General features: G+C 51.3%; 1 protein-coding gene across 1 annotated transcript in view; it reads right to left on the bottom strand.

The window, feature by feature from the left end:
* PIWIL2 (piwi like RNA-mediated gene silencing 2) overlaps positions 1-25285 on the bottom strand; it is a 2524398-nt gene that overhangs the window by 1334058 nt on the left and 1165055 nt on the right. Inside the window, exons 11-12 of the mRNA XM_069617761.1 lie at positions 983-1171; positions 805-889 (exon numbers count right to left, since the gene is read on the bottom strand). Of these exons, the coding sequence (XP_069473862.1) occupies positions 805-889; positions 983-1171 (274 nt within the window). The remainder of the gene's footprint in view (positions 1-804; positions 890-982; positions 1172-25285) is intronic.

Raw genomic sequence — 25285 nt, 5'->3', positions numbered from 1 at the left:
CTCCTGGGCCATGTCCGGGCCTGAGAAACTTCTGGAGTCCTCCAAAAGCGTAGCTCGATGAAATCTTCACCCTTGAGGGGCGCAGACGAATCCGACACGGGTCCCCGTTGATCGGATGGAGAGTCGGTGGAGCTTGAGGCTCTTTTGACCGAAAAAAACAAAGTTTTTGAGAAAAAACGTGAAAAAATACCACTAACGCTCGAGAGCAATAGCACGAGGATCCCAACACATGAACGTGCGGTAAAAATCTGAAGATGGCTGCCAGAGGCGGTGTTTAGGTAGAGGGCAGTCATTGGCTGTGGTCAGTATGACGCAGAGACCAGTGATTGGTTATTACTACGAAAGACAGATCAGAAACGAAACTGATACTGTTTTTTTCTTTACCGAGGATTCCCAGCCTGACGGGGAATATTCATGAGCATGTGAATCCATGACAGACCCCATGCTGGAGAACTGGTGCACTTGTGCTCTCCTGATTTAGATGCCCTTCACTGTTTCTGTGAACGTTTCTTGTAGTAGATGAAAGCCATGTGAAACCACTGCAAAAACCTATTTCCCCATATTCTTTTAATTGACTTGCTGAAAAGAGGCACACCTTTACTTACTCACGTATACAGATGTACGTATTTGGTTCTCTAACAAACAATTAACAGTGAACAAAAGCAATACCCAAATCCCATCCTACCCTGGCAGTCAGACTGCTGCACTGTTGGTCTTTCAAATATTTTCTTTAAACTGTTATGGAAAATCCTTTCAACCAACTTTTTCAAAAACTAAAAACGTGTTTAGAGCTCCTCCACTCACCTTCCCAGGTGGCGCGCGCTTCTCATTGGGCCGATGAATTAGTAGGGGCTGGTCATGTTCCTTCACTGTTATCCCATAATTCTTACTGCAGAATAAAGAGGGCATGTTTTATGAATTGGAGGTTTGTACAAGCTTTAAAAACTGGTGTGTTGCAAGTTTGAGATCTAGTAACCAATACCTGTAATACTCAATAAAGCTGATCTCAGAGTTGTCTGCCATAGTGAATTTGTCTTTTGGGGTCTTGTTCCAGTCTATGTCATCGATACGGTAAGTACGATTGTTGTAGCGGGTAATTACAATGTTGCCTATCAGCTGCTTGGTGCACTCATCTTGAAAGTTCTCTTTGCTTTCTTGGTACAGGATATTCCTTGGAAGGACAATAAAAAGCATGAATAATATTCTGATTTCAGAAGCAAAATACATGCATTCAGTGCTTAATATGTAAAAAGAAAATAAATGCTGAGGCTCAAATTCTAACATCCCCATGACACATCAAGATGGACCGCTCCCTGCCCTCTGTTGCCACCATCCATGGCTGCTCCCCATGCGGTCACCATATATTGGGTTAAAGTTGCAACACCCACCGGCTTGTTGTGGTTTATTGTTATTGTTATTTTGCATTTATATAGCGCCTTATATACCATTGGTATGGTCTGAAGGCGCTGGTAGGTTGAACGCCCTTGGGAACCGAGGTTCGGGTCAGTGGAGAGATTAGAGAGGGTCAAAGGTGCGTGTGCGCACCAGGTATGTGTGCAGCTGGTGCGGAATTTCTGTGGTAGCTGCTTCCTAGCGATAGGTGTGGTGGTTGAGGAATCAGGAGTATGTGTTCGGTCTGGCAGGAGTTATCCAGTCCGAGTGAGGCAGCGTTAGGCCTGACGAGAACGCTTGGCTGGGGGTGAGAAACCAGCAATGTTTATGGATGTACTCACTACAGCAAATGCTTAATTTACAAATGACCAATAAACATGTACATAAAATAGCATACTCGTTGTCTATTGACATGAGATGAACAAGTTACTTTCTTACCTGGTAACGTTCTTTCGATGGGATGGTCCGACGACGTATTCCATATCTATGACATGTAATCACCACAGCTGTGCTGCTTCGGAAACTTTTTTCAGCGTCTGCGTCCTGCGTCGATGACGTCAATGCGCCGTCGTCGAGGACCTCCTCCGACGTCCGACGTCATCCGATGTGATAAGTAGGACGCACGACGCCCGTAGCCTCAGTTGTAGTTTTTTCCCCCAGAACGTGTGACATTAGTCAACTGCCAGTCAGACACACAGCCTTGTGGAACGTAAGCTGCAATCGCAAAAGAAATTCTGCAGCGGGGAAGGCAGGGCGGGAGCGATATGGAATACGTCGTCGGACCATCCCATCGAAAGAACGTTACCAGGTAAGAAAGTAACTTGTTCTTCGAGGGGATTGGGTCCTCCGACGTATTCCATATCTATGACAGACTCCCAAAGCAGTACCAGAGCAAGGAGGAGGGAAAGAATTTAGAATCAAAATTTAGAATAGCCAATCAAATAGCAGAGCAAAGGACCGCCTTGCCAAAGGCCAGATCCTGTCCTCGGATGGAATCGAGGAATAGTGACGTACAAATGTATGTACTGAAGCCCAGGTGGCTGCATCACAGATGTTGCGAATAGGAACACCCCTCTGCAGGGCAGTAGATGCAGCCATACCCCTGGTAGAATGGGCCCGCAAGCCAGCCGGTGGGTCCTTACCCGCCAAGCGGTAACACTCCGAGATGGCTAAAACAATCCAGCGAGACAAAGTCTGTTTCGTCACAGCTTGCCCCAAACGCTTTCAAGCGTAACCAATAAAGAGTTGATCATCCACTCTGACCCGGGACATGCGTGAAACATAAAAGCTTAAAGCTCTCCTAGGATCAAGCCTATGGAGCCTCTCCTCTTCCTTACCAGGATGCGGAGGAGGATAGAATGCCGGAAGAACAACCTTCTGGGCCAAATGAAATTCCGTCACTACCTTCGGAAGAAAAGAAGGACAAACTCTAAGGACAACCCTGTCCTTGTGAAATACAGTGAAGGGTGGCTTAACTGAAAGTGCCTGTAACTCACTCACTCTGCGAGCGGAAGTAACCGCAACTAAAAACACAGTTTTCAGAGTTAACAGCCTCAAAGGGCAAGAATGTAAAGGCTCAAACGGAGCACCCATAAGAAATTTAAGAACAAGGTTTAAATCCCAACCGGGCACCAGGAAAGGTGACGGAGGGAACACATTAGTGAGCCCTTTCAGAAACTGTGAAATTAAAGGGATTTTAAAGTAAGAACACTCTTCAGACGTGCGCTTAAAGATGGACAGAGCCGCCAGGTAACCTTTAATGGTACCCACTTGCAAGCCCCTGTGGGCCAAAGAAAGTAAAAAGGACAGAACCAGGGGGATGTCACATGCAAAAGAATCCACATTCTGAACCCTGCACCAGTCACAGAACTTACGGCAACGGTACAGAGACTTTGTTGCTGGCCTTCGGGCCGAAAGCACCACCTCCATCACGTCTTCAGGGAGGTCCCAATCCTTATACCTCAACCTTTCAGAAGCCAAGCGTGAAGGTTGAGGGATCTGACCTCTGGATGGAGAACCTGACCCCCCTCCCGTGAGAGCAGATCGTCTCGGTAGGGAAGACGACGTGGAGGGCAGATGGACAAGTCGAGAAGGTCTGGGTACCACGTCCTCCGAGCCCACGCCGGAGCAATGAGGATCATCCGGGAACCGAACTTCCGTAACCTCCGCAGCACTTGCGGGATGATGGGGACTGGAGGAAACGCATACAGCAGCGGGAATGACCACTCCACCACAAACGCGTCTCCTAAGGCTCCTTTTGGAGGAAATTCCCGCGAGCAGAACCTTTCGCACTTCCGGTTGACACTGGAGGCGAAGAGATCCACTTGAGGGGTCCCCCAAAGTGCGAAGATCTCCAGGAGAATCTCCTGAGCCAACTCCCACTTGTGAGAGATCGCGCTCTGCCTGCTCAGAGCGTCCGCTGTCACGTTTTTGTCTCCGGCCAGATGAACTGCCGAGATCGACACTTCCTGCTGGATGGCCCAGAACTCGAGCTGCATCGCTTCCCTGCACAGAGGAAGTGACCCTGCCCCCCCCCCTTTTTGTCAGGATCAGGACACTCTGTCCTCGCACAGTCGGCAGAAAAGCCTTCAGGGCTAGCCTGACGGCCCTCAGCTCCAACAGATTGATATGGAGTCTGGACTCCGACGGAGACCAACGACCGCTGACTGTCAGCCCGTTGGCATGAGCTCCCCATCCCGTGAGGGATGTATCCGTCACGATCGTCACCTCCGGCCAGGGAAGCCAAAATGGAGCCCCCTTCATCAAGTTGCCTTCGACGGCCCACCACAGAAGGTCCATGGCGACCTAGGGCAGCACCTGAACCGGGTCCGACATCCTGCCGGAGGACTGCGACCATTGCGTCTTGAGTGCCCACTGCAAAGATCTCATCCGCAGGCGAGCCTCTGGCACCAGAAGAATGCAGGATGCCATGAGGCAGAGCAACCTCAAGAACTCGAACGCTGGGAGCGTCTGGGCATGCTGAAACTTGTGCACCATCTGCTGAATGTGAAGAGCCCTCACCTGGGGAGGAAAACACTGCCCCAGGGAAGTGTCGAGCACTGCTCCGATGTACTGGAGCCGCTGTGTTGGCGTCAAATGGGACTTCTTTAAATTGAGGGAGAAGCCCAGCCTGTGAAGGGAGTGGCAGGTGACGGACAGATGATCCAGGACTTGCTCGGGAGAGCTCCCCCTGATCAACCAATCGTCCAGGTAGGGGTAGACGTGAATCCCCCCTTGCCTGAGATGCGCTGCCACCACCACCCTGAGCTTTTTGAAAACCCTCGGGGCGGAGGTCAATCCGAACGGCAGGACCCGAAACTGAAAGTGCGAGTCGCCAACCGCGAACCTCAGGTACTTCTTGTGCTTGGGATTGATCGGCACATGGAAGTAAGCATCCTTGAGGTCGAGTGACACCAACCAGTCCTGAAGCTGAAGGACTTGAGAGAGAGTAACCATCTTGAACTTGTCCTTCCTGAGGAGTTTGTTCAAACCGCGCAAGTCCATGATGGGTCTCAATCCCCCGTCTTTCTTCCAAATCAAAAAATAAGGGGAATAGCATCCCTTGTTCCTCTCCGCTACAGGCACCAATTCTATGGCGCCTTTCTCCAGCAGGGCTTGAATTTCCTGCGCAAGGAGCGGATCCGGACTCTGCAAAGAGAGGTTCCCCGGTGGATTGTCGCGAGGCCTGTGCCGAAAGGGAAGACAGTAGCCGTGGGTTATGATCTCCAGAACCCACACATCTGAAGTAATGGCTTGCCACTCTACAAGATGCTGCGCCAGCCTTCCCCCAACCGGCGAACCATGGGACATGGCCTCATGCCTGAGTGGGAGCGGCTGCGGCATTACCGGAGGGCAAAGAGGCAACTGCCCGAGCGGCCTTGGCACCACGGGTACCCTATCATCCACCTCTGGTACCCCTGCGTTGGCCTCTTTGACTGCCAGCTCCTCTCGCTTTACTGAAGGACGAGTAATAGCGAAAGGAACCACCCCTCCACTGCTGTCCCCTAGGACGAAAAGGCGGAGGTTGGCGAACTGCATCACCCAACGACTTCGCTGCAGCTTTTGAGGTCTGCAACCTCTCAAGGCTCTCGTCAGCCCTGCTGCCAAAAAGGTGTTCACCGTCAAAGGGCATGTTGAGGAGCCGGGACTGCACATCAGGAGCAAACCCCGACTTCCGCAACCACGCAAACCTGCGTATCACGGTGTTTGCCGCCATGGACCTACTGACGCATTCAGCTAACTCCAAACCCGACTGAACAGACTCACACATGGCATCCTTACCATCCTGGATCATAGCAAGGAAACCATCCCGTTCGTCCCCTTCGGGAATATGTTCAGCCGCTAACGCAACACAGTTCCACAGAGTGTGTGTGAAACGAGACAGGGCACAAATGGAGTTGGCCGCCTGAAGCGCCATACCACCAGAAGAAAACACTTTCTTCGCCCAGCCATCAAAACGATTGTCGTCCCTATCAGGAGGGATGGTAGGGTACGACGCCTGCTTTGCCGGGGCCGTGGCCGCCTGCACCACCAAACTCTCCGGAGTGGGGTGCCTGGTCAAGTAGCAGGTGTCGCTACTGGCTGGACGGTATTTTCGCGACAAGGATCTGCCCACCGCCGGGAGACTCTCCGGAGCAGTCCAAGCCGCCGCCACCCTTCTCTGTAAAGCCATATGGAACGGCAGTACCGGGTCAGTTGGGGGACCAACATCAAGGATGTCCGTTAGATCATCCTGCACAAACTCCCCTGGGGGAGCAGACCATCCCAAGTACTCAGAAACCCTAGCCATAAGGCGCCGGTACGAGGAATCGGCATGAGAGCCAGGCTCAGGCCTACAAAACTCCACCTCCGGAGAGGTGTCCAGTCCACTGGCATCATGCAGTGACTGCCTCAAATCGTCAAACTGACTATGGCCCGAGACAATTTCATCTGGAACCGGACTAGGAACCAGGCCATCAGAATCCTCATCCGCCTCATAAATGTATTCCGGGTGGCGAAAAGAAGGCACCCGAGAGTGCTTGCTCTTAACCAGAGCCTTCCTAGGGGGTTCCCCCGTGCCACGGGGTACCTCCGACACGAAAGGCGTTGATGGCGTCGAGCGAATCGGCGCCGAAAGAACAGGCATCGGCGCCGAGAGGATTGGCGTCGACGAAATCGGCATCGACGTCAGATGCAGCGCCGCAAGCATCGGTGGCGTCGACACAGCCCTCGAAGCCGGAGCCCTGAGCGTGTCCTTCGACGACCTGAGCGTCAACGGCTTCGACGACTTCCTCGGAGCCGGAGCCTCGAGAAAGCCTGTCAATGCCCTCGACGCCTCAGACGTCAACGTCTTCCTCGAAGACCTCACAGGTGCACACGGTCTCGAACGCGTCGAGGACCGGGACCTGGAACGGGTACGTCGAGAACGAGTCTCCTTGTCCGAACGGGACCTCTCCCGTGACTCGTGCCGACCACTCTTGCGAGCGGTGTCTCTCGACCTCTCACGACCGACCCCATTCGGGGGCGCGGACGCTTTAGTACCCTGCGACTCAAGAATCGCCAGCATTTTCTTCCCCAAGGAAGCCCATTCCTCCGGCGTTGCACGGCTGGTGGGGTAAGCGACGTGCCGGGCAGAGTCCTCCGAAGAGGACCTGGAAGACGACCGGTGTCGGCGCTTCCGAGAATGCCTCGAAGAGGCTGAGGAGTGGCGAGACCGACTCCTAGAAGGAGACCCACGAGACTTCCGACGATGACGCGGAGAGTCACCCCTCGAATCATCCGTCGAAAGCCCCGCAGACTTCGACTTCCGGGGCTTGGACACCCGACCTACCGACAACTTCTTCTTACGTTCGCGTAAGGCTTTGGACGTGAGCGACTGGCAGTCGATACAGTCATCCGTGTCGTGGGCCTCCCCGAGGCACCAGAGGCAGGCGTCGTGCGAGTCCGTCACCGACATCTTGGACCCACACTCCCCGCACTTCTTGAAACCCGGACGCGGGGTCGAAGACGAAGTAGAAGACATCTTCACACGAAGGATTTTCACAAAAACGAACAGGTTCGAAGAACCGAGAAGAACAGAACTCCAAAGAGTCGAGGCGTTAACCGAGATTCACGAAGCAACACGTTCGCGGAAAAAACGGAACTGAGGCTACGGGCGTTGTGCGTCCTACTTATCACATCGGATGACGTCGGAGGAGGTCCTCGACGACGGCGCATCGACGTCATCGACGTAGGACGCAGAAAAAAGTTTCCGAAGCAGCACAGCTGTGGTGATTACATGTCATAGATATGGAATACGTCGGAGGACCCAATCCCCTCGAAACATATTTAAATGTGTCTTCAAACAGATTATTAACATTTTGCCCAGATTCTATAGGTTTTTGTTATGTGACTGGCAGTTAAAATAACGTTTCCTAAACACATAATCAAATTGAGGCTGAAACAATAAGTGCCAGGGCTAAGAAATAAGTGGCAGGGCTGAGCCCTGGCAAATTGAGCACTGCATACATCCCCAGCTTCAGTACAGCACCTTAAATGTTTGTTAGCACCACTTCCTACGCTTCTGGTCACTGGCCTAATCCTATTGTGGCTACTTATCCTGCATATCCCTAAAATGAAATGCAGTTCTCCTGGGGAATCCAGCCTGTGAGTATCAGTTTTAAGTCTAAGCGACCAAGTGTATCAGTACCTTCAAACACCCTGTTTTTATCGACTATGCCAATTTATTTCAGATGGAACTCTTACGTGAATATATGGCACAAATCAAGCCTTGACAAATGAAAAGGTTTCAAGACTTGCTTTATTTCTTCGCAAAGCCAGCAGGACTACTTCCATTATCGTACCTGCTGGTCATGGACTGTGGGCTTCCATCACTGGCCACTAAGGAACAAGTTACTTACCTGTAACTGTTGTTCTCCAGCATGGGTCTGGCATGGATTCACATGCTCATGAATATTCCCCGTCGTCAGGCTGGGAATCCTCGGTAAAGAAAAAACCAGTATCAGTTTCGTTTCTGATCTGTCTTTCGTAGTAATAACCAATCACTGGTCTCTGCGTCATACTGACCACAGCCAATGACTGCCCTCTACCTAAGCACCGCCTCTGGCAGCCATCTTCAGATTTGGAAGCACGTGAAGTGGCAGTATGACCAAGTGAAGAGCCGCAGAGGGGTAGGCGGGAGGGTTCGCATGTGAATCCATGCCAGACCCATGCTGGAGAACAACAGTTACAGGTAAGTAACTTGTTCCTTCTCCAGCATGGGGTCTGGCATGGATTCACATGCTCATGAATAAAGAATACATAGCAGTATACACATGCACAACCACGGGAGGTGGCAAAGGCTCAACATTAAGCATAGCATCAAACTCAACATTAAGCATCTTACCTCCTCACCAGGCTCACCTCAGGCGAACAGGTTGCGCAGCACTGCTTGGCCGACCCTGGACTCCTCCCTGGAATCCCGATCGACGCAGTAGAACTTCGTGAAGGTGTGCGTCGACCTCCACGTAGCAGCCCTGCATATGTCCAGCAGGGGCACACCAGAAAGGAACGCCGTGGTAGCTGCGATCGCTCTGGTGGAATGGGCTCTCGGACGGCCGGGCAGAGGTCGGTTTGCCAACCGATGACAGTACATGATACAGCCGGAGAGCCATCTGGAAATGGAAGCCTTCGAGAGAGCCTTCCCCTGATTGACAGGTCCAAAGTTCACAAAGAGTTGTGACGTCTTCCGAAAACACTTCGTGCGGTCCACGTAGAACTTCAGCGCTCTAGCTACATCCAGCGAGTGCAAAGTCCTCTCAGCCGGCGACGAAGGCGACGGAAAGAATACAGGCAACACCAAGGGTTCGTTGATATGGAAGTCCGACGGTACCTTGGGCATGAAGGAGGGGTGCGTCCTGAGCACTACCCTCGTGTCGTGGAAAGTCAAGTACGGGGCCTTGCAGGAAAGGGCCTGGATCTCTCCCACTCGTCGTGCGGAGGTGATGGCCACAAGAAAAGCAGTTTTCCACGATAGAAACGTCAACGGAGCCGAGTGCAGAGGCTCGAACGGAGGTCCCATGAGCTTGGTCAGCACTACGTTGAGCTCCCACGCCGGGGCCGGAGCCTTCACCGGCGGGAACGATCTGAACAGTCCCTTCATGAACTCTTTCACCAGGCGATGAGACCACAAGGACGTCCGTCCCGTGGTTCTGGTGTATCGGGAGATCGCAGCAAGATGAATCTTGATGGACGCGTGTGCCAGGCCAGCTTTGGCCAGCGTCAGCAGGTACGGCAGTACTTGGGGAGCCGTAATCCGTAGAGGGTTAATCTTCTGTGCGTGGCACCAGACAGAGAACCTCTTCCATTTGTGTCCGTAGCGGCGCCTCCTTCCCTGGAGAGTAGATCCGCGTCCGCCGACAGTTTGATCGGCGGGGACGCTGACAAGTCCAGAAGGTCCGGGAACCATATCTGCCTCGGCCACGAGGGTGCGACGAGGATCATCCTGCACCTTGACCTCTTGAGCAGGTTGACTAACCGGATTAGCAGAGGCAAGGGAGGGAACGCGTAGAGGAACAGGCCCTCCCAGGGGAACGAGAAAGCATCGCCCATGCTCCTCGTCTGGGGAAACCTGCTGGCGAACCTCCGGCACTTGGTGTTCGTCGCAGTCGCGAACAAGTCGATCTGGGGTGTGCCCCACCGTCGGAAGAGACGATCCACCAGATCCTGCCGTAGTTCCCACTCGTGGCACGAGCGCAGCTCCTTGCTGAGTGAGTCGGCGATGGTGTTTTTTATCCCTGCCAGATGAAACGGCACCAGAAAAATCCTTTGGGCGACGGCCCAATGCCACAGGTCCTGCGCCTCCTTGGACAGCGCTGGGGACCTGGTTCCGCCCTGTTTCCTGATGTAAAACATGGTGGTGGTGTTGTCGGTGAAGATCCTCACCACCTTGCCCTTGAGGGACGGAATGAAAGACCCGAGAGCCCAAAACACTGCACGGAGCTCCAGGACGTTGATATGCAGGGACTTCTCCGTCGGGAGCCAGAGTCCCTTTGCGTGCAGATTTTCGGTGTGCGCTCCCCACCCTTCCAGGGAGGCATCCGTAGTCACCGTCTCCTGGTGGGCTGGGGTCTGGAAGTCCATGCCCGCCGTCAGATGCGCGCGGGTGCCCCACCACCGTATCGCTCGTCGGAAGTTCTCGTCGAGCTTGATCCTTTCCTCGAAGCTGCCCGTCGTCTGGATCCAGCGCGCATCCAGGAATTCTTGCAACGGGCGCATCCGGAGCCTGCACATGGGAATGAGGTAAATGCAGGAAGACATCATCCCGAGGAGGGACTTGATGGACCTCACTTTGGCCGCGTCGGCCACCAACATCCGTTGCACCTTGCCCAAGATGGTCCTGGTCCTCTCCTCCGACGGGGAGGCCAGAAGGGACACTGTGTCGAGCCTCGCTCCGAGAAACAGTGCGACTTGCGCGGGCACCAGGTGGGATTTGGCGTAGTTCACGAAGAATCCCAGGTCCGTGAGGAGTTGGACGGTCCTTGCCGTGTGAACCACGGCGAGTTCCCTCGTCTTGGCGCGGATGAGCCAGTCGTCCAGGTAGGAGTAGACGTGGATCCCCTCGCGGCGCAGCTGCGCCGCCACCGGTGCGAGGCACTTGGTGAATACCCTGGGTGCCGACCGTAGTCCGAAGGGGAGGGCTCTGAACTGGTAATGACGCCCTTGGACCACAAACCTGAGGAATTTTCGGTGCCCCTTTAGGATGGGAATGTGGAAGTAGGCATCCTCCAAATCCAACGACGATAGGAAATCCCCTTCCTCCAGCTGGCCCAGGACGTGCTGGAGGGTGACCATCCGGAACTTCTGCGCCTTGATGAACTTGTTCAGACGTCGGAGGTCTAGGATGGGGCGCCATCCTCCCGTCTTCTTCTTCACGAGGAAGTATCTCGAGTAAACTCCGGAGCCCCGAAGCCTCTTTGGGACGATTTCGATGGCGCCCTTTCTGAGCATCGCCTTTACCTCCAGGAGAAGTTGAGGGACGTGAAGTTCTTTCCTGGCCACGGGGGGGACACGCGGGCACCTTCTTTGAAACTCGAGCGCGTGGCCCCGGGCCAGGGCGTCCAGAACCCAACGGTCGGTGGAGATGGACTCCCACACGCTGACGAAGCCCGCCAGCCGGCCTCCCACCGGGGTGCTCCGGTGGGGGCCCGACCCCACAGCCGGTTCAATCCTGCTTGGACGCGGCCTTGCCGCCTTGACCTCCTGGGCGACGACGGCGGGGTCCGCTAGACTTGCCTCGTCCTCTGTAGGCCTCTTGCGACGACGAGCGGGCCGCTTGACGGTAGGAAGCGAAACCGCCGCCGGAACCTCTGGAGGCGCCCTTGCCTCCGCTGCTCCGAAAGGGCGTCCGACGTTGCTGCAGAACTCCGAGGGCCCGGGCCGTCTCAGTATCCGCCTTGATGGCCTGAAGGGAATCGTCCACTGTCTTCCCAAACAGGTTGTTCCCGTCGAAGGGCATGTCCAGGACTCTGGTCTGGACGTCCTGCCGGAAATCCGTAGCTTTGAGCCATCCACGACGTCGAAGGCAAACGCCGTTGCCCAGCTGGTGGAACCCAGTGTCGGCGATGTCCGTCGCCACGGTGATGGCGTGGTCAGAGGCCACCTCACCTTCCTGCAGGATCTCCAGGGCCTCCGCCCTCTTGTCGTCCGGCAGAAAATCCAGCAGGGGAGCTATCTTGTACCAGAGCTCCCTGTCGTAGCGAGCCACGATAGCCAAGGCGTTGGCCGCTTTAATCGTCGTCGCTGCCGACGAGATGACTCTACGTCCCATAGCATCCAATTTCTTTCCCTCGCCGTCCGGCGGGGAAGTCGATGTGGAGGCCGCACCCCCCCCCGCTTTCTTCCTGGCTGCCGCGGAGACGACGGAATCCGGGGTAGGCTGTGCCCGGAGGCACAGGGGGGCCGTGTCCGGGACCCGGCACTTCTTCTCGTACCGGTCTCTTCTAGCTGGCGTCGTGGAAGGGTTCTTGAGGAGGGAAAGGCCCTCATCCCAAATGTCGTCCAACAGAGGCACTGCGAGGACCGTCTTCCTCTTGGCCTCGCGCCGCTGATAAAGGAAGCCTTCCTTTTTCTTCTCCTCAGGGCCGAGTTGGAAAAGCTCGGAAGCCCTGGAGATCATGGAGTGGAAAGATCCGATCTCGTCGGGCGGAGAAGCCCTGGCGGGAGGCGACGACGGAATATCCTCGTCGTATGCCTCGTCGTCCGTACCCGTCGCTGCCGAGTCAGTCCCCGTATCATCCCCTCGGGTGGACGGGGAGAGGGCTGGACGGGGCGCGACGGTTGAAAAGGAGGTGGTGGATGGATCCTTATTTTCTTGGTAGGGGGAACACCAGAAGGTCCCGGTTCTGGGTCCCCCGACGGGAAAGGTTCTTCCGTCGGTAATGGTAGTCTCGTCCTTATCTCGGAGCATAAGGACTGTATGGCCAACAAAATGGCCGCCGAGTTGTCTTGCGGCGCTGGCAGAGGGGAATCCGACGGGCGAGCAGGGGCCCCGTCGGTATCCTCGACGATGTCGTCGTCGTCGTCACCTGCGTCGGGGTCCATTCCGACGGGCTGGCCTTCTTCCACGCCTAGGCCGTGGCTTAAGACCTCGATCAGCTCCTCTTCTGAGGTTGAGGCCGAATCTACGACGACGCCCTGCCCCCCATTCTTCTTCCCCACGGGGGGTTTCACGGGGGTCCTATCGATGGGCACAAAAGAAGACTCCCTCCGAGGAGGCAGGGAGATTCTGGGCCCCGAGGTCGCCACCACTGGCGCAGCCTCCACAGGCTGAGCCAGGGCCGCCGCGACCGTTTCGATAGAGGGCTTGGTCGGATGGATCAAGGCCTTCACCACCTTAGGTGCGCTCACCGCCTTATCCTTGAGGGAGGGGGCACTGCCACGCTCCTCCTCTGCCTTAGAGCTCGACCGGGGCCTCTCCAGGAGTTTCGCCGGGTGCTCGGCCTTCCTCTTACCCGACCCAGAGCGTTGGCTCGTGGTTGATGGTGCCGGGGAGGGTGCGCCCTGCCTGGCGCCCGTAGAGCCCGACCGTTCGGCGCTCCCGGTGCCAGCGGACTCGCGGTGCTTAGCCTTATGTTGGGCCCCCGTCGCCGGGGCGCCCTCAAAGGTCTTAGAAGACCGCTCGGGTTTCTTCTTCTTCTCGCCAGACGGGCTCTTACCCTCCAGCCAGTTGGCGAGACGTTGATGGCGGTCCTTCATGGTCCGTTCCGACATGTTGCCGCAAAACGCACAGTCCTTTTCCACGTGCGTCTTGTCCTCATGAAGGCAGTAAAGGCAGAAAGAGTGTTCGTCCTCCTTAAAGACGTTCTGCAGCTGGCATCCAGGGCAGACCCTGAACAGCTTTCCGGGCGTCGAGCTTCCCTTCTCTTGGGCCATCTCCGAGACCGGGCCTGAGAAGCTTCTGGAGTCCTCCGAAGTGTAGCTCGACGAAATCTTCACCCTTGAGGGGCGCAGACGAATCCGACACGGGTCCCCGTTGATCGGATGTAGGATCGGTGGAGCTTGAGGCTCTTTTGACCGAAAGAAATCGAGTTTTTGTGAAAAACGCGAAAAAATAGCACTAACGCTCGAGAGCAATAGCACGAGGATCCCAACACATGAACGTGCGGTAAAAATCTGAAGATGGCTGCCAGAGGCGGTGCTTAGGTAGAGGGCAGTCATTGGCTGTGGTCAGTATGACGGAGAGACCAGTGATTGGTTATTACTACGAAAGACAGATCAGAAACGAAACTGATACTGGTTTTTTCTTTACCGAGGATTCCCAGCCTGACGACGGGGAATATTCATGAGCATGTGAATCCATGCCAGACCCCATGCTGGAGAACTACAGAGATCTTTGGTGTATGTGTAGTAATGCCAGAAAGGCAAACAGTGCATCTGCCATAGATCTGCTCACAGGTGCACCTTTTAGGACACATGGCTTACACGTTGCCTTGTGCTTTGTACAGTTGGCACATAACTCCCCATTCCAGTGCTTTGCAACTGTCAGCTCTGTCCTCCCGCCTTCAGATTTAGAGAACTGGCCTAGATTCCTGCATAAAGACGGGGAGATAAGTAGGGCGGTGGTAATCAAAATGGGTACTTTCTAAATGGGTTCACTTGATGCATCAGTGCCCAGATATTCCTTCAGCACAATCAGTCTCTGTTCCACTAAGGTAGTTTGACAAGCCCTGCTGTAAACTGTATAAAAAAACATACTTTGTCATTTTAGCCAGTAAACTGCTTCACTCGGGGGGGCACTATATCCAAAATCCAGGTAAGATAATACAGGCGGAGCTATAACCCCACTAGATGCATGCCGGAGGATCGCCACTAGTGCCAAACAATCAATGTCTCTTTTCTACAGTCCTGGTGCCCACCGTTTAATGTGTTGTTCTCTGGTATTCTGGGCTTCTTTTTCCCCTAATGTCTCATTCCTCTAAGGGAAGAAAAAGGGCGGTTGGGAGGGGAGGTCTCCTTTTTTATCAAAAATCCAAGAACATGCAGTGTCAAGTTTAACTGGAACTCAAACAATAGCTTAAAGCATGGGGAAGAACAGCAGATTCGCACTGACACAGCCATATTGAATGCGTCCCCCAGTTTATTCATATTTTGACAATATCAAACTTACAATTTGACAATTTCAGTATTTTCCAAGGTAGGCATCATCATAGAATTCCAATTAATACAGCCAGAAAATGGTTACAGCTTGAAAAACGAACGATTGTTCACAGTGTGCATTACGACAGTAGGCTTGTGAATTTCCAATCGTACTATTTGTTTGTCAAAGTCTGTTTTAGTGTGTTGTGTGCAGTATTCCATTATGCGAAATTCCATTATAATCTGTTCAAAATAACAGGTTTCCTAATACAGTATACCCCCAAATGTAAAGTGCCCAATATGTTTTGCACTCCAACTGTGCTAGTACACAATTCTCTCACACTCATACTGTGATTTTCTAAAGTGACATTTTATTAGAATTACAGAGATGTTTTAATTTGGTACAGTCTGAGTATGCTACCAATATAAAAGGTCCAGTGTGCACCTGGTATGCAGAATCTCAGCATATACCTTGTGTACCCAATCCCAATGTGCTGCCGACTTTGACAACCTAGGTGCATATTGTATATTCTTTGCATGCAACAGAAGAACAAGTTACTTACCAACTGGAAATGTTCTTTCGATTGGATGTTCCTCCAACGTATTCCACATCTTTGATATGTAATGTCCACAGCTGTGTACTTCGGAAACCTTTTCGGCAGAGGGCTTCCTGTGTCAATGTTGTCGGGTCGATGTACCTCGAAGGCCTCCGTCGAGGGCGACGTCACCGGATGTTATACATAGGACGCACAGCGCACGTAGCCTCAGTTTATGTTTTTTCCTCCATAACATGTGACATGCACGTATCCAATGCCTGCTTGACTGCACATAGCCTTGCAGAAACGTAAGCTGCAATCGCATAGGAAATTGTCCAGCGGGGCAGGCTGGGAGGGCGATGTGGAATACGTTGGAGGAACATCCAATCGAAAGAACGTTACAAGTTGGTAAATTACTTGTTCTTGAAATGGATTGTGTCCTCCACCGTATTCCACATCTTTGACAGACTCCCAAAGCAGTACCATAAAATGGAGGAGGGAAAATAATTTAGAGTACCCAATCAGATGGCAGAATAAAGAACCGTCTTACCAAAGGCCATATCTTGACCATGGATTGTATCCAGGGAGTAATGTTTAACAAAGGTGTGGATAGAAGCTCATGTGGCTGCATCACAAATATTCCTAATAGGAACAATCCGCTGCAGGACAATGGAAGTAGCCATGCCCATAGTGGAATGAGCTTGCAACCCTTCAGTAGGGTCCTTGCCTGCCAAACGGTAACATTCAGTAATGGGGAGGATAATCCACCTGGACAAGGTCTGTTTTGTAACAGCCTGGCCCAATCGGTGACCAGTATACCCCACAAAGAGTTGATTGTCCACTCTGACCCTGGACATCCTAGAAATATAAAAGCTCAGAGCTCTCCTAGGATCCAACCTAGGATCCACATCGCCCCATCCAAGGGAAGAGGGCAGGAGCCCTTTCCCCATCGCTGCAACGCCATAACAGCTGGTAAGCTGCAACGAAGGCCTGCCTGGCCTTGTCCAACTTCCTGCCTGACCCCCGCATGCCGGGCGCATCGCGGCGCCACATCGAGGCTAAGCCTCGCTTATCCCGCCCATTACATCCGCCGGCAGGCGGATGCGCCGGCGGCCCTACGAAGGCCATACAAAGGCCTGTTGAGAGCCTGTTGGGCCTCACTACATCGCCCCATCCAAGGGAAGAGGGCAGGAGCCCTTTCCCCATCGCTGCAACGCCATAACAGCTGGTAAGCTGCAACGAAGGCCTGCCTGGCCTTGTCCAACTTCCTGCCTGACCCCTGCATGCCGGACACATCGCGGCGCCACATCGAGGCTAAGCCTCGCTTATCCCGCCCATTACATCCGCCGGCAGGCGGATGCGCCGGCGGCCATACAAAGGCCTGTTGAGAGCCTGTTGGGAGCATCAGGAGCCAGGGGCCACGGACCTTTAATCTTTTGTGAGTAGTGGGAATACCTTCAGTCTATACCATTGTGCTTTCTGGTATGCCCTCTGCTACTACGCACCCATAAACATTTGAACTCGGTTTCTTTAACTGTTTGCTACATACGCTCATGCTTCCAACGCCGCCGCCTCTATGCATTACTGCTGCCACCTCTTTAATAGTACAGGCATCCTTAGCCCTTAGTGCTCCATGCCTCATGACTGCTATTTGGCCGTGCCCTATGGTCGCTAACGTACCACTGCAACTGTGTTGTGCCCTATGGTCGCCCAGACCCCACTCGCATTGTGTTGTGCCCTATGGTCGCCTAGACCCCACTTGCATTGTGTTGTGCCCTATGGTCGCTTAGACCTCATTCGCATTGTGTTGTGCCCTATGGTCGCCTAGACCCCACTTGCATTGTGTTGTGCCCTATGGTCGCCCAGACCCCACTTACATTGTGTTGTGCCCTATGGTCGCTTAGACCTCATTCGCATTGTGTTGTGCCCTATGGTCGCCTAGACCCCACTTGCATTGTGTTGTGCCCTATGGTCGCCCAGACCCCACTTACATTGTGTTGTGCCCTATGGTCGCTTAGACCTCATTCGCATTGTGTTGTGCCCTATGGTCGCCTAGACCCCACTTGCATTGTGTTGTGCCCTATGGTCGCCCAGACCCCACTCGCATTGTGTTGTGCCCTATGGTCGCCTAGACCTCATTCGCATTGTGTTGTGCCCTACCTATAACGCCTATGCCCCCTTCACGCCACTCCCCTGTACATTACCTTAGCCCCAGCATGCTACTCTGCCTGACTGCGATCATGTTCCCGTTCTGTGTCATGCAAAGTAACATACCCTGCACTGGCAACAGTTACCTAGCCTATAATAATGGTTTAGTCAGACCCGCCTGCCCAAGACACCACCCGATCACCTGCCCTACACCATTCCTGCCCACCACACCAGCCTTCCCCCCGGACACCAAGTCCGCCCTTCCCACCCATAGACATGCACACGTTCCGCATGTCGCAGCTAACACACACCTAGCTGTCTATAAGCAGAACCCCATCAACACGAGAGCATCTTGCCCTACCATTGACTACAACACCTCTACATTAGCTAACCCAACCAACTCCCGTAACACTACCCTCATCCCCTCCGATCGGAATTCTAGACTTGGCGCCAGAACCCACCACAAACCTAGCAAAGGCCCTACCAAATCACACAATAAGATCAACCCTCACACTGTAACACCCATCAACACTATCCATCCCAGTCTTAAAGGAGCTCTCCTAAATGTCATATCATTAGTCGCCCATGCCTCAGAAGTCGCTGACATTATTCTAACAAACAACCTGGACTTCCTTGCGTTAACCGAAACATGGCTGCACGATGCTGCAGGTCCATCTCTTACCCTAGCCATACCTGATAACTACACCATCCTTAGAGCAGATAGACCGAACGCTCGAGGTGGCGGCGTAGCTATCATCTTTAAGTCCACGCTTGACATCAGACTATCCTCTGCTCCCCCACTCAAATCCTGTGAACACATTACAGTCAAATTTCAAACCTCCCCTAAAAGTACTATTACGCTGCACTTAATTTACCGACCCCCGGGCCCTCCTGGCTCATTTGAGGAAGACATCACTTCACTAGTTGCTGAAAGCTCCAAACCATCAGCACAATTGATTATACTCGGAGACTTTAACCTTGGGTTTAACGACCCCCTAGACACCCCAGCCACTGCCCTGGCCATGGCATTAGAGGAGCATGGTCTCCAACAACTTTGCTCCAAACCCACCCACTCGAAAGGCAGAATCCTTGACTGGATAACTACCCTTAACTGCAACATTACTACGAAAGATCCCACACAACTTATCTGGACTGACCACCACCTCCTCCCGTTTGACATTCTTACCAGCAACTCAGCACATAAAAGGCCTATCATGGCACCTGCCTGCCCTACTAGGAAAAAGAGCAATATCACAGCGGAAGCCCTAATACCTCTGGTGATCCCTACTTTAAACGCACTACCCGCCACAACGGACTTGAACCAACTGGTCAACGCCTACAATGAGTCCATGGCCAAAGCCATTGACATCATTGCCCCACTGAAACTGCGCAAAGGAATACCCAAAGCGCACCTGAACACATGGTTCACCAAGGAGCTGAAAACCCTGCGTCAACAAAAAAACAAACTTGAAGCACTCTGGAAATCAGTGCCTTCTATAAATAACAGAACCAATCTCACCAACATCTCCTCCCTCTACAAAAATGAGATTATACGGGCCAAGAAAGTATCTCTCAATACTAGGATCTCCCAGGCAAGCTCCAGTACTAAGGAGCTCTTTAACATACTAAAGGAACTAGAAAACCCCATTACCCCCACTGACTCTTGCACTAAGGATAAACCCTGGTGCACAGGGATCCAGAATGCCCTAGCTAACAAAATCTCAGGGCTCCAAACTAAAATCAACAACAAACGACAACAACTCACTCTCGATCCCACCTCCTTCCCCACGCCCCCTCCACCTACTGCCACTAGTTCAGGCTTCACCTTCAAAAAGGTATCCATATTGGAGGTTCAGAAAATTATAGCATCCCTTAAACCATCGAATTGCAAGGGGGACAGCTGCCCCGCACAGATCATAAAAGATGCAGCTAGGGACCTCTCCCCATTTATCACCAAATTAATAAACCTGTCCTTCGCCAACAACATGGTCCCCAGCAATCTGAAACAGTCCTGGGTCCTACCGCTACTAAAAAAAACTACTCTCAACCCTGACATCCCCACGAATTACAGACCCATTACCACCGTCCCATTCCTACTAAAAATCTTGGATAGAGTGGCTTATTTACAAATCCAGGACTACCTTGAGGCCAATCACCTACTAGGAACTCGCCAATCTGGCTTTCGACCACAACACGGGACAGAAACGGCCCTTGTTGATCTCAAATGCCAGATAGACGAACTCAAAGACAAAAACAAGGCTGCCATCCTTCTACTCCTTGACCTCTCCGCTGCCTTTGACCTGGTCGACCATAAAATCCTGTGCAACCATTTGTCTCTGGCAGCACACTTCTCCCACTCTGCAGTCACATGGATCCAATCTTTCCTGGACAACAGAACCATGCGGGTCTTCTCCCCCCTAGCAGCGGCTGACCTTATCCCCATCACCTGCGGTGTCCCACAAGGATCCTGTGTCTCACCTACCCTTTACAATATTTTCACCAAGCCCTTATTCGACAAGCTGGACAATCTGGGTGTCACCTATACTAACTACGCAGATGACACCCAGATACTCCTCACCCTATCAGGCAACTACAACAAGGACGCCAAATGGATCAATGAAGTCTTTTCCATCATTCAGGCATGGATGGCCACACATGGCCTATGCCTGAATGATGACAAGACTGAATTGCTTCTTGTCGGCTCACCGAACACTATCAGTAAACTCTGTCCCGGCTACACTAGCTTCACTATTGACGGTAACACCATACCCATTGCCAAGAGCGTAAAAACCCTCGGTTTCTACCTAGACACGAACATCAACCTAGCTAAACAAATCAACATGACCGCCTCAGCCACTGCCTACACCGGTAAACTAATCAGGGCCTGCAGACCACTGATCTCCCCTAGCAACTGTCTCATCCTAGCCAGAGCACTCATTCAATCTAAACTGGATTACTGTAATAGCCTCTATGTAGGTGCCAACAAAACAGTAATCAATAAATTGCAAGTTTTACAAAATAACGCACTCCGTGCCGCCCTCAATATTCCTAGAAGGGAACACATCTCCGCCACCAGAACTGCCTGCAAATGGTTGTCCATCCAACAGAAAATTGACTTGAAAACCATATGCCTTACTTACAAAGCCCTCAATCATCTTGCCCCACCCTACCTCTCGAACAAATTTACACTAAGACAGAACACTAGAACCACCAGATCGTCCAACTCATTACAACTAACAGTTCCCAAATACTCCCTCAAAAGAGCTGGAGGATCCAGCTTCCCAACTTTGGCATCACAACTCTGGAATTCCATCCCACTGGATATTAAATCTACACCTACTTTCCAACCCTTCAGAACTAAGGTCATTTCCTGGTTAACCAACAAATAACTGTCCTACCACATATGTATGCACTCCGAATGTCCAATTTTATGTATATTGTTTGAATACTATTATCTATGCCCTATCAATACTGTACTATTGTCTTTTACCTGTAACCAGATGTTCAAAGCGCATATATACCCCCGGGTCAAGAGCGCTATATAAATAAATAAACAAACAAACAAACAAACCTATGGAGTCGCTCCTTTTCCTTACTAGTCTGAGGAAGAGGAGGATAGAAAGAAGGAAGAACCACTTTCTGGCTCATAATGATATTCAGACAACCTTAGGTAGAAAGGAAGGACGTACCCTCAGTACAACCGTATCCTTGTGGAACACAGTAAAGGGCGTCTTAGATGAAAGTGCCTGCAATTCACTCACTCTGCGAGCGGAAGTAACTGCAACCAAGAACACCGTCTTGAAAGACAATCTCAAAAGGACAAGAGTGCAAAGGTTCAAACGGAGCACCCATGAGGAATTTAAAAACCAAATTCAGATCCCAAACAAGCACCTGGAAAGGGGACGGCGGGAACACATTAGGGAGTCCTTTAAGAAACTGAGAAATCAAAGGAATCTTAAAGTAATAACATTCTTCAGACGAGCGCTCGAAGATAAACAGCGCCGCCATGTAACCCTTAATTGTACACACTTGAAGGCCCCTGTGGGCCAAAGAAAGCAAGAAAGACAACATCACAGGAATGCAACACTGAAATGGATCAACATTTTCATCTCTGCACCAGTCGGAAAACTTACGGCAACGGTACAGGGATTTTGTCGCTGGCCTCCTGGCCGAAAGCAACACCTCCATCACATCATCCGGGAGGTCCCAATCCTTATACCTCAACCTTTCAGATACCAAGCGTGAAGGCTGACAGTCCTGACATCTGGTTTGAGAACCACCCCCATCTCCCTCCCCCCATCCCCGCCTCCCCAGCCCAGCCTTCGCGCACGAGAGCAGATCCTCTCCGTAGGGAAGACTGCGTGGAGGGTGTTAGGCAGAAGCCTGTGCAGTGCCCTTAGGGACCACTACACACAATTAAGACTACAGGTGTCAATACAAGTTTTACCTTTGGTACAAGCCTGTACTACTATGTTAAAGTGGTAGCAGTAGCGGAGCAGCCAGGTTTATCTCAAGAGTGTATGAGCAGTAGCAGAGATTACCCAAAGGGACCACAATTACTGTGACTCAAGCAAACACTGACTCAAGGTTTCAGGTAGAAAAATATAAGTACTTTATTTTTAAACCATTTGTTATAAACACAACACTTCTATTAATTCAAAAACCACACGAAAAATATACTACCACCAAACAATTCACTTTGTACAGTATGACTCAAGGTAAGTACCCTGTGTTTGAATGGACCGGTGTTACGAAACTAGACACGTTACCGTGAATACGATTGCGATCACTTTTTGACAGTTCGGTCTACTAAATAAACGCATATGCGTGACAAGAAATGCTACCGGGGCAAAAACACACTTAGCACCTGAGATATCCAGAGGGAGTTGGAGGCAAAAATCATAGGCAATATTATAGTTAGGCAGACAGAATCGAAGAACATTCATAGACAGGAATTCAAGAGTCAAAGGGCCGGAGCCAGGGTCAAGTGACACCGGGTACCTGTTGTCGAGGATCACACAGTCTGACAGTTCACGATTCAACGTAGCCAAGAATACTTTGACATTGTCAATGTTCGGAAGCAAAAGTTATAAGAAGGAGGGAAGACAGGGGCAAGCCCTAGAGATGAAGAAAAGCGATTTACCCTAATTCCTCAAGCAGAACACACTACCTTATTCAATGGGGAAGATGGTGCTACGGCAGTTGTTCCTGTTGGTTTCCCGCAGACCCACGGTTCCTGGAGCTTCGATGCGAAGGAGGACGTCTGAAGGGGTCTGCACCACAGAGGGATGAAGCCGGCAGCAGCGACAGTGAATAAAAGGTGCGCTCCTTAAAAACAGGAGAGGATCTTCAGATGGCTATCCGGACCACTACAGCAGTGTGCAGCGATTTCGACTAAGGAGAGGATCCTCTGGCTGTAGAAGATGAGCTGGTTATCCCCACCAAGCTCAAGGGAAGAAGACTCTGGACTGGATCTTCTCTGGTCGTCTAAGGGTAGATAGCTCAGGACTGCAGCAGGCCTTCACCGGGACGGGGTAGTTGCAGCAGCCGACTTCTTCTCCGCTTCTCTTTGTTTCTTTGTAGTTCCAGTGGCGACTCCCTGACTTCTAGCCCAAGAGAGCTGCCTTTTATGCAAAAAAACCCATTCACACAGCCTGGCTGTCAATCACGCAGGACTGGAGGAAACGCGTACAGCAGTGGGAATGGCCAATCCACTAAAATGCATCTCCTAAGGCAGTTAGTGGAGTGTGGATGGAATTGCGCTAAACACCATTAGACTATATGACAACAATTAGAGTACAGTATTTTAATGGAATGAAGAACAGCCGACACGTGTTTCGACACTTGCGTCGTCTTCAAGGCTGAGTGGCAGAACCACGTTCAAATCATCATGTTTAAATAAACACAAAACATAATAGAGTAACATATGTACAAGATTAGAAATAACAAAATGTTAACATAAAATTGAAAAATTGAGAAATGATTCAACATAAAAACATGAAAAAATAAGTAAATAAAGAACATACCAAGTCCGGTAAGAGGAGTGGTACAGCAGTTGCGGGGAAAGATTGGCACAGCATTAAGAGAACAGGAATATAGAAAATGTATATAAGCACAATGGAAGTCAATACTGTTTCATCTTAAAGTGGATGTGATGTCCCATTGCACCCTCGCAAGACCACCATGCAGATCACGCACCCAACACCATGCCACGTGTATAGGGTGCTAATGCAACATAATATTATCAAGGCAAGAGACTGATCAAAATCCAAAGTCAATCCATTGTAGTGATTAATGCACAGCTGCACCGAACATGAATTCCAAAAAATACCAGAAACCACATTTCGGAAAGGTGTACGCAATGAAGAAAACGCTTACCAAAAAAGATTTGGAATTGACCAGTAAATACAAGAGCCCTGTTGGAAAATTGCCAATAGTAAATTAAAGATCTTCAACCACTTCAACCAGAACAAACCTGAGAGCAACTACGTGACATAATTAAAAATCAATTAGTTCAATAGCAATGGACTTACCACAATGGGCTTTAAAGGGTGAATACCCGTTGAAAAATATATATCCTTATCCAGTATCAAAAGACAAATGGCTAGCACGCATATATCGCCTGCAATCAATAGCAAAAAAGTATCAAAGAAAGAAAGGCGAAATGATGACAGAAGGCATTCACGAGCACAAGAGAAAATAAAATAGTCACTCACTCGGCAAATCAAGTCAGGTACGAGTAAAGTGAAACAAATCCAGTGGCTACCGTTCTTAGTGAATCTAAATAGAGAAAACTGCCGTACACGTCACGGGAGTGACGGTGGCGGCGGCGCGATGACATTACACCTCCATGTTGTATAGAATGGTAGCTAAACATTGGCACATCCTGAGACTTGATAAGGATCGCGAGCCTTTTTTAACACCTAAGCCAAAATTTACTTTTATGAGATCACCTACTATTAAATCACAGGTTAGTCTGTCATTTTTTGAAAATAAGGTGGCCAATTTCTCTGGGTCATACTGCCCCCAGCCAATGACTGCCATCTCCCTAAGCCCCGCCCCTGGCAGCCATCCTCAGATTTGGGAGCACGTGAAGTGGCAGTATGACCAAGTGAAGAGCCGCAGAGGGGTAGGCGGGAGGGTTCGCATGTGAATCCATGCCAGACCCATGCTGGAGAACAACAGTTACAGGTAAGTAACTTGTTCCTTCTCCAGCATGGGGTCTGGCATGGATTCACATGCTCATGAATATAAGAATACATAGCAGTATATGTCAAGACCGGTGGGGGGGTCTGTACTTCCGCTCTCTATATGGTAGAGGAGAGGCACAGAGGACCCCAGCCAAGATTCTCGATTGTGGTAGCAATGGACGAGCAATCAAGGCCTAGCTTCTCAGGAGGTGATGCAGGCTGGTTCTTAAGTACCGTGTATCCCCAAGCCCCCACAAAGGAATGTCCACCCACTGTATTACTGAAAACACAGTCTTTATATAATTAATATTCAAGGGTTATGTACACTTATCACAACAACGCACTTTGTGCTCAGGAAAACCAATAATGATAAATATCTACAATTCTAAAGTGGTACCACTAATATTAGACCTCATAACAGTGCAT

This window comes from Ambystoma mexicanum, chromosome 10 (assembly GCF_040938575.1).
Source record: "Ambystoma mexicanum isolate Mex_15411 chromosome 10, UKY_AmexF1_1, whole genome shotgun sequence".
Lineage (NCBI taxonomy): Eukaryota > Metazoa > Chordata > Amphibia > Caudata > Ambystomatidae > Ambystoma > Ambystoma mexicanum.
Note: the sequence above shows the minus strand (reverse complement) of the source record. Positions and strands in the feature narration are given on the sequence as shown.